Source organism: Electrophorus electricus, chromosome 2 (assembly GCF_013358815.1).
Source record: "Electrophorus electricus isolate fEleEle1 chromosome 2, fEleEle1.pri, whole genome shotgun sequence".
Taxonomy (NCBI): domain Eukaryota; kingdom Metazoa; phylum Chordata; class Actinopteri; order Gymnotiformes; family Gymnotidae; genus Electrophorus; species Electrophorus electricus.
The window spans coordinates 30325436-30334926 of record NC_049536.1 but is presented as its reverse complement, the minus strand read 5'-3'; the positions used below and the strand labels follow the sequence as shown (position 1 = coordinate 30334926).

At 37.2% G+C, this 9491-nt stretch overlaps 1 protein-coding gene across 2 annotated transcripts; it reads left to right on the top strand.

Annotated features, from left to right (window-relative positions):
* Positions 1-240: 240 nt before the first annotated feature.
* On the top strand, positions 241-7111 carry LOC113569033 (nectin-1-like). 2 transcript variants are annotated; one of them, XM_035523896.1, is made up of 8 exons: positions 242-475; positions 1954-2295; positions 2724-3026; positions 4241-4349; positions 4915-5048; positions 6195-6315; positions 6518-6566; positions 6696-7111. In XM_035523896.1, exons 1-8 carry the CDS (start codon positions 406-408, stop codon positions 6759-6761), a joined length of 1194 nt encoding a protein of 397 aa, XP_035379789.1. In that variant the 5' UTR covers positions 242-405; the 3' UTR covers positions 6762-7111. The 2 variants fall into 2 exon arrangements, with proteins under 2 accessions (XP_035379790.1, XP_035379789.1); XM_035523897.1 differs by lacking the exon at positions 6696-7111 and having other exon boundaries at positions 241-475; positions 6473-6565.
* Positions 7112-9491: the final 2380 nt, after the last annotated feature.

Sequence of the window (9491 nt, the reverse complement as noted above, 5' to 3'; positions counted from 1 at the left end):
TTTTGAACACTTTCCACACGTCACTCTCCGTGATGGAGGCATTTGCCTATGGTGGGCTCTGCGCATGACCCGTTGGCTGCGCCGATAGCACCATTAGTGCTGTTAGCCTTAGCGTTGCTAGATGTAGCCTCGAAGCGAGCGAAGAATGTGTTTAGCTCATTCGCCAGAGATTCATCCGCGCTCATCAGTCCAGAGGGTGGGCTCCTGTAGTTCGTGATCGTCCATAGTTCCTGCCACAGGCATCTAGAGCCATTCTACCGGAACCGTGACTCTACTTTCCTCCCTTTCCTCTCTCACCACCCCGAGTTCAGAGCCTCCTAGATGGTTTTGTCCACCCAGAGCTTTTGGTTGAGCTGCATCAGGATATGTCCCAGTCCGCGTTATCCAGAGCAGCCACCATCTTAAATGATGTATTTTCAAACATATCTTCTGCTTCATATCGTTGTGTCCACTCTACGCCACGGCAGAATTACAGGTAAGGGTACTCTTCGTAACCTGTGTTGACCAATTTGTCAAGTTTCGCATTATCCAGGCGTTCCTATGTTATCAAACTAACGCTTCCTAAATGAAGAGAAACAATGACTGTTTTTGAAGAACTTTGGTGTAGGCCTGACCAAATAGGTGTAGTACTCCTTGGCTTTCATCATTGCCGATTTGGATATAAAGAACCACTTAAACCAGTTTGTAAAAAAAAACAAAACAAAAAAAAACGTAAACTACAAGGGCCAAGTCCGTTTATAAGTAGCTTCGAAGGGTTTAATAGTACTTGCCACATTTAGCAGTTTTCTCGCGTTTAGAATTTTCTATTGGTCACAAACAGACTTTATCAGTAGCATAGACCTGTCGTAGAAGTCAATGAAGCGCTGGAAACATGTTATTTTTTTGAGGGTTTTTTGTGCGTGTCCCCCTATTTCTCTTCGCTTCAAAGGCTTCTACAGCAACACCCACACCACAGTCATCCCTACGGACAATGAAAGTTGAGTTGTATAAAATAGCAGTTCATCCTGAAACGGTGTAGGAGGGAAAAGGAGATTGGAAATCTTTAAAAATATATATTTAAGGGTTCTACAACTCATCAGGGCTGGGCTGGGAATTAAATTCAGCCCTGGGTTTCTTTCTAGAGCAGCCCCTTACAATCACAGCAACATTGAGCTCCCTCTCAGCTCTCAAACAAGTTGTACAGTTTCATGCATTTCTCTGAATCTTGTTGAAGGGTTTCTTTTTGTGTGTCATTTGTAACGGTCAGTAATTTGTGTACTGTCCCCTTAAATTACGTTTACGTATAAGGCGTGTGCACGTAGGCCACGCTGAGTTTTGGTTTTGTGCTGTACGTAACGGGCATTGCTGGACCCAGCTCTTCATTTATCATTATTTACTTCTTTAGTAACGCGTTATGAGTTTTGGATGTTTTTACAACTCATGTATGAGCTATCAACTGTACTCCTGGAGCGAGCCTGTGTCACGTGGCGAATAAACCAGCAAGTTTACTAAAATAACTAAAATAACCCTAACTCCAAGTCTTACATATTTCAGCAAATCAAGATTTTGTAACGCAGTTTACTCACTCTCGTCTTTTGATTTTATAAGTTAAGGTTTATTACAATTTATTTCTTTTGAAGGGCATATAAAAGTTATTACTATGAATCTATTTTGGGGGGTATTTTTGTGATAGGATATCATCTGTATAATGGAAAATGCCAGTGATATGAATTTTACGTCATATCGCTCACTCCTACTGCAATGCTTCGAATCTTTTAAGCAAATAGAACACAAGTCTTATCATGAAGTGTTACTGCTTAAATTATGTAAAGTATTGCTTTTTGATTTACTAATTAAGTGCACATATTTGGATATCTTACTGTGTGTTCTACCTGGCTTTACCTAATGCCATTTTAGCATGTACCTAATGTTTTATAGAAGTGTTTTCTTTCTTTTTCTTTCTTTTATGTACAGCTGTAAGAGTCATTGGAAGGAGTGTGACCATTCAAGAAGGAGGCAGTGCCACATTGTTCTGTCAGCTGATTGATACAGAGGAGGAACTTACACAGATTACATGGCAAAAAAGAACACGGGGAAAGCCAGAAAATAGGAACTTTTTTGTCATCAGTCCAGATGGCATAACAGAACATATAAATGGACTAAAAGACAGAATTGATTTTATAGGGAACATGCAAGAATGTGTTGGCTCAATTGCTCTGAAGAATGTTTCATTACTGGATGAAGGAATATATACATGCATCTTTAACATATTCCCAAGTGGGCCATTTGGGACAGAGATTAAGCTCACTGTGTTGGGTAAGACTTGTTTTTTCACTTTTGTTGTCACTTTATTGGATATTGTTAGCTTGCAAGTAGCTGCATTGCATAAACAGAATATTACTAGTAGTCCCAATACAAGCAAGTTTTCAGTTGCCAGGCAGATAACAGGCTTTTTACAAACAGTATTTGTAGTGTTACTCATCGTGACTCATGTTTGTTAGAATATAGGAATGAATACCTAATTGTCCAGTTCATGTATTTTAGTGTTGCTATAGAATATAACAATGTAATATATGTTGCAGAAAGTATAAAAGACCAGTATGCATTTAAAGTTTATTTGGTAGGCCTTATAGCATATAGAAGGACCATAAAGTTCAACTTTAAATTGAATGGTTACATGTATATTGTATTACTATTATATTTTGTCAGCAACTACGTTTTTTTTTCTTTCATTTCAATTTTAGTTCCGCCTGTTGTCAGTGTCGGCCCTGTGATAATTCCTGTTGCTGGTGATGGTAACGTGACCTTGGCGACCTGCACTGCAGCCAAAACAAGGCCTGCAGCAGAAGTGTCATGGCTCTTGGCTCTGAACACCTCTGTGAGAGTAGAGACCAGCCTGTCTCTGCAAACCGATGGAACTTACACTGTTACAAGTCATTTGATTGGTGTAGCATCCAAAGAACTTAACCAGCAGAAGGTTCATTGTTTGGTGAACCACATGGCCCTGCATACAGAACTGGTACTGGACTACACAATAGTAATCCATTGTAAGTAAAGCACTTAACCAGCAGAAGGTTCAGTGTTTGGTGAACCACACGGTCCTGAATACAAAACTGGTACTGGACTACACAATAGTAATCCATTTTAAGTAAAGAACTTAACCAGTAGAAGGTTCAGTATTTGGTGAACCACATGGCCCTGAATACAAAACTGGTGCTGGACTACACAATAGTCTCATTATAAGAAAGCTGTCATAGACATAGAGCATATTCTTAACACTGGAACTGCACACCATGATTCTGACTATAATGTGATTTGCTAATTGTGAACATATCATTGAAGGCTGTAGTATACTATTGAACCCTCTAACAAATGGCTTATTTTTATTGTGTTCTGTATGTCAGATACAAGTGAGTGTTTTGCAGAAAAACTGCATTTACAAAATTTGATAAATGTAAATATATTTGCTAAATAATGTAGACCAATTTTAAATCATGTCACATCAACAGTTAGTCTGATGTTTTACATTTTTTACAAAACATTTTAGGCAAATTTATTTGTTTAGCTTTCCTGATGTGATAGATTTATTTCTTTCCTGTCTGCATGAAGCACTTTGAATGCCACTTTCTATGAAAAGTGCTTAAGCAAAAAAATTAAAAAATAAATTTATACAGTGAGAAAAAAATCATTTAAAAGGGCAGATTAAAAACAGTCCAGGTCCTTTAGGTAGCATTACTGGTTTATATTGACACAAACCCACAGTTGTGCTTTGGTATGAGTCATATTCTCCAGGTTTTCTATTGGAAATAATGCAAAGTCTACCCTTGAAAGGGAAAAAAAAATTTTTATACTAATTCAATTACATTTCCATAAAAATGTTGCCTCATAGTATCAGCAGGATTTTCAAAACTATATTGGCATTTGCAACACAGCATGCAGCCATGTCAGAAGGTAAAATATATGCAATATATATGCAATATATGCAAGTATATGCAAGTCAAACTAAGATCATTCCTACATATGTATGTGTCTACCAGGGCCTTCATGTAGGGTACAGAATTTAAAAATGACAAATGTTTGCCAATTAAAAGAATCTGCTGAGAGTAAATACCCACAGAGGTGTCGTCTCCCCCCCCCCCCCCCCCCAGGTTATTTACAATTAGACTTTCTTTCTTTGAATTAGATTTCTTTTCAATGTGTGCAGTTTTCAAGCTACCTTTTTACATTTTTATTAATATTTGTTCTGCTTTTCTTTTTTCAGATCCTCCTCAGGTTGCTTATATTTTATCCGTTGGTAAAGCAACAAAACATCAAGAATTTCTCTGTGAAGCAGATGGCAATCCAAAACCAACAACCTTCACCTGGAGGAGGTTAGTAGGGCTTCTTGTATACCAATGGTAGCTGCAGCTATAGCATTGACACCTGTCACAGATTATCAAATGTAGAAACATTAGTAAAAGGTAGCTGTGCTCACTGTTTGGTTGAGCTACAAAAGAAATCTTCAGTCATTAAATGCTAATAATATACCATTTTTTAAATTTTTGCAAGGGTTTTTTCTTCATTCTTGCTGATTGTCATGTCTGACAGTCCTCAGACTGCATATTCAAAACAGAGAGCCAGGAATGAGACAAAAAGGCAGTGACCGAGTAACATGCAGGAGATCAAACAACCAGGCAGTAATCCAGAAGAGACTTGACCAAGAGAGCAAACAATAAAATGTCTATAGACAGTACCCAGGAAAGGAAACAGACCAAAACTGCTCAGAAACACAGAATAAAACAAGACCTTACAAAGGAAAAGTCATAGGTGGTAAATATATACTGCCAAAATAACAAATCAGGGAACAGGTGAATATAATTAGAAAACTGGAGGTCTGGATCTGGATCTGGTGGTTTGATATACATACACACAATAATTTGTTTGTTTTACTGACAGGGTGAACATCCAAGTTGATGATAAAGACAAACTTCTAATCCCACTATCTTCTGACCATAATGGCTTGTATGTCTGTGAAGCTTCAAACCAGTATGGAAGTGTCACAGGATCTCTCTATGTATATGTTAATAGAGGTGAGTACCATTTGCACATTCAGCAGGGCCTGAACTTCACCTTATGATCAGCTGTATAGCCAGCCAGTGTTTATATTGTGGGAAATTTCCATAAACACAAGCTGTAGATACGTTTTAATAAAAATTCTCCTCTCTGGAAATTCACTGTTTCACTGGAAAGTCCTCATAGTAAAAGTGTCATGTTTACAGTTATACGAGCCTGGCAAATTTGAGAACATTACAAATTGGACACACATTTTTCATCTCTACAGCTTTAACACTACTGGTATCTTAAAATTTGGTTTATTTGAAAAGTTCTAAACATAATCATGCCATAATATTCAATTTTTAATTTATAAATCATAAAAATACCATTTTAAATATTTTCTGGACATATGTCCATAAAGTAAGTACATTTTACTGACCAAAAATGTGTCCATAAAATGACTTGACATGGCAGATTGCAATGTGGCAACAATAATTGAACAAAACCAGTAGAAATGATAGCTTACCTCCACGTGTAAAAAGAAATGTCCCAGTGGTTAAAGTATTAGACTTTTATTTGGAAGGTTGCTGGTTCAAACCCTGCCACTGTTGGAGCCCAAAAGTTACACCAGATTTCCCTTCCTCCTCATTACGGAACCTAAAAGCCCTTTACCCTCAAGTTGTATTCAGTCATAATCGTAAGTCAATTTGGATTAAAAAAGCATCAGCTAAATGTTTAAATGGAACGTTTTGGTTTTATATGTCATCACATGATGATGAGTTTAAGCAAAATAAGTGTAGCCCAATTCATACCCTGCAAAATACACAATATGTGTTCTGCCCCTCTCTGCAAAATCATAAAAAGCAAATTAATGAATACAGTTAATTAGTTAATATTATTTATTTGTTTGTTTGTTTGTTTAATTTATTTATTTTGGTTACCCATTTTCAGTCCAGTGTATCCTGAGTTTTGGTTTTGGCCAAGAAACTATTTTGATGTATTATTACTTGTCTTTCACATCAATCAATAAAACTTTAGTCATCTACAAGCGGCGATCTGCACTACATATACAAAAGATTTGTTGCATTTTCTTATTTTTTAATTGTTTTTCTTTGTCTCTCTCCTCTCCGTTTCCTTTTCTACCCTTATTATTTCCTCCTCTTATTTCCTCCTCTATGTAGAATCCACATGGACCACTGTGGTTATTCTGGGAATTATTCTGGTTACTATTCTACTTTTTCTTTTGTATTTTTTTCGTAAGCGCTTGTTCACACATCTCGTACAGCTATGGAGAGGAATTCAGTAAGTTTGTCAATTTTGAATATAAAGTAGACTGTTTTTCTTTTATTTTGGCATTCCTATATTTGTGTTCTTTTGCATCTTACTACCATAAAATGTTCATTTATTTTGTTCTCTAGTAACGTTAATAACACATTCCCAAAATAATTCTCGTTTTAAGACATAGCAAATGACAGGTGTTACACTAATACGAATGCATCCACAGCCATGTCGACCGCGACCGTGACCGTGTGCCTACTCAGTCACCCTCGCAGGTGAGTTTAAAAGATGCTAATTTTAATCCACACGATTTTAATCCACACGATTTTAATCCCCACTCTTTCATTGTTACTGTTGTGGTGTATTATCTATAATTACAGTGCCATCAATGTTCTTTTTCTCAGAATACACGTTCAGAAAGAACAGAGGAGCAACAACTTGGAGCATGTTACACTCCTGGACTGCTGTAGTGTGTTCTTGGTCCAGTTCGGGATTTAGGACTGTCTGTGCACCTCGCTGCTGGCCTCGCCCTTCCTTGAGGGATTGCTGTGGCTTATATAAGGACCCTGCAGGAAAAGACAGCGGCTTGCCCAAGCTCCTTCTTGTACTGGTGGTGATTTGTGAGTTTGTTATTTTTGCTGTGCTTACCTTGTCTTGTGATATCCCTAGTTAGCCTGTGCTTGTGTTTGTGTATGTGTAGATCTGTATGTGAGCATTAAAATGCATTAAATTGTTCAAGATGACCTTATACTGTTTCACAGACATTTAATATTCTGTAACTTCCTTTGGGATCAATAAAGTTTTCTTAAAATTATATTAATTAACTGAATATTTTACCATTATTGGGTTGATGTTAAGCTTGATCACATACAGTTTCAATTGTTCGACAAAAAATTAAGAAATTTAAGTGTAGATACATACTGTGCATGCATCACTTCATCAGTGGTAGTTGTAATGTCACTGACATCAAAGTTCAGGTGTCTTTTTGAGGCTTCACATTATAACAGGGTGGGTAACAATTTCATTGTCATACAAAATGTAATGATAAAGTACAACATAAATGGTAGAAAGATCTAAATTGTGAAATACCGTGTTTGAACAGGCCCATATTCTGATCTGACAGTTGTCACTGTGCATGGACACAGGTCAGATATGTATCAGATCTTAAATGACACAAGAAGAGGCCCAAATCTTAATTTGATCGGTGAACCTACAAATCGGTCGCAAAGATCTCCAAAACATTTCACAAAAGGGCTTTTTGGCCCTTTCTGTCAAGGCTCAAGTGGAATATTTTGGCTGGAGTAATAAATGTCAAATACTGCAAATAACAAAGACAATGCTCTCTTGTCCTCTCTCTGCTGGAAAACAAACTCTGGAAGGAACACTAAATGTTTAAAATGATTTTAGGTCTGTTTTGCTAAATACACATTAAACCTTGTCTTAAACTTCCTGATCTCTCTTTAAAATATGTTTAACTGAAATAGAGTATGAGCAGAGGGGCCTGCAGTGGTGTTGAACCTTGTGGATTGTCAGGAGAACAGTTGCTAAAAGGAGCAGATGTGCAGCTTTATTTGCCGACAACTGTGGACACAGCTGTTCCTTTGGCTATTACTTACCCACACTATCACCAACACAACGCAAAGAGTGTATGGCACCATCAACTTACTATATGCTCCCCTAGAAAAATGACAATTCTTTTCAATACTTCTATTCACAATAATCACAGGTTTATATGTTTTTCACCTTTCTGATGGTGTAAAATAGTTTTGTCTGAATGTTTTGGATAGTTACTATTCAAACACAAAACAACAAAAGATGCTTGTGCTGTAGCTTGCACTTAAATAAAGGATCTAGATCCTCTATGCAAATCCTTGTTTAATCAATAACCAAACCAAACTGTAAAGCAGAGGACAAGCAGTCATGATGACACAGTACTGTATAAGGTAACTGTCACTTTAATATGGCTCTAAGGTAACAGAAATAAGAAATACTATAAAACAATTCACTATAACTAAAAAAAAAAGCAATACAAACCTGTAAAATAAAATTAACCACAAATAAAATTAATTTACTATAATCCTTATATAGTACAGTGTAGTGAAACCTCAATATTCAAATTCAGATCGCCTAGTGTGAGTACATCCAAAGACAAGCACTACTTGACAAGATTTGTCTATGCAGGCTTCTAATTTCACAGAGAAAGCAAGTTGCACACAGAAACTATGACAGTATCATATGATCATGCATATCCATGTTGGAAATATGATACTGATATGATATTTGAGCATTCTGTGTGATGCTGGGTTGTGTATGGCTAACTGCTGGAACATGAAGCTGCCTCAGACTTCTGTATGTAGTGCTGCAATCTCTGAAAAAATGCTTGCTTATGTGCATTCAGAACTTGGATCATCAACCACGTAGTTTTCATCTGAATAATGTGGCTAAACTGTGAGGTTACATCTTATGGGGGTTTTGTTGTTGTTGTTGTTGTTGTTGTTGTTTTGGTGATATAAAACTAAATCAGTTTCCTTAGCATCGAAAACAAGCTAACATTACCCTGACTGTAACATCACTGTAAAATGAGAAAGGAGTCACAGTGTTACCATAAACATCTTATCTTTGCAAGTTTTTAAAAATGAATCAAGCAGGGCTAGTCAGTCAAGTAGAAATATGGATGATTAAGAATTGGTTTCAGTTTAAGCTCTATAAAACTTCCAGGGTCCGGACCTGAGTGACTACATAGCTGGCTACGAGCAGGGGCAGATAACGCAGGGGTGGGAAGTCCAGAAAACAAGAAGCTTTGACCCAAAACTGTTAGGCTTTAGAATGACTTCCAACCCTTGCTCATTCCCCTTTACTGCCTCCACCGCGCACACACAGTGAAGGTTGGACTCTACACATACACTACCACTATTACTGAACTATTTAGTCTTCCTTTTGATTGCGTCTTGTTGGTGTCTGGAGGACTAGCAACGTAAGGATTTCATTTAAGGTGTGTGCGCACGTTTTACTAGAAATGTGTGTGCCTGATAAGTCTTGAATCTGGAACCGCAAATCTGTTGTCAAATAAATGTGATGAGCATTAAGGGATTAGCAATGATTGACCTTTGAGCAAAGATGGAGGGAGACTAAGAACAACAAAACAAGCAAAAGGGCAGGAGACATTTGGAGGGGAAAACACACATTCGGGTATGCATGTA

Coding starts and splice junctions, on each gene's coding strand:
- LOC113569033 (XM_035523896.1), top strand. CDS start 406: ATGATGTATTTTCAAACATATCTTCTGCTTCATATCGTTGTGTCCACT. Junction 6,316..6,517: donor CAGCTATGGAGAGGAATTCA/GTAAGTTTGTCA, acceptor ATGCATCCACAG/CCATGTCGACCGCGACCGTG. Junction 6,567..6,695: donor CTACTCAGTCACCCTCGCAG/GTGAGTTTAAAA, acceptor TCTTTTTCTCAG/AATACACGTTCAGAAAGAAC.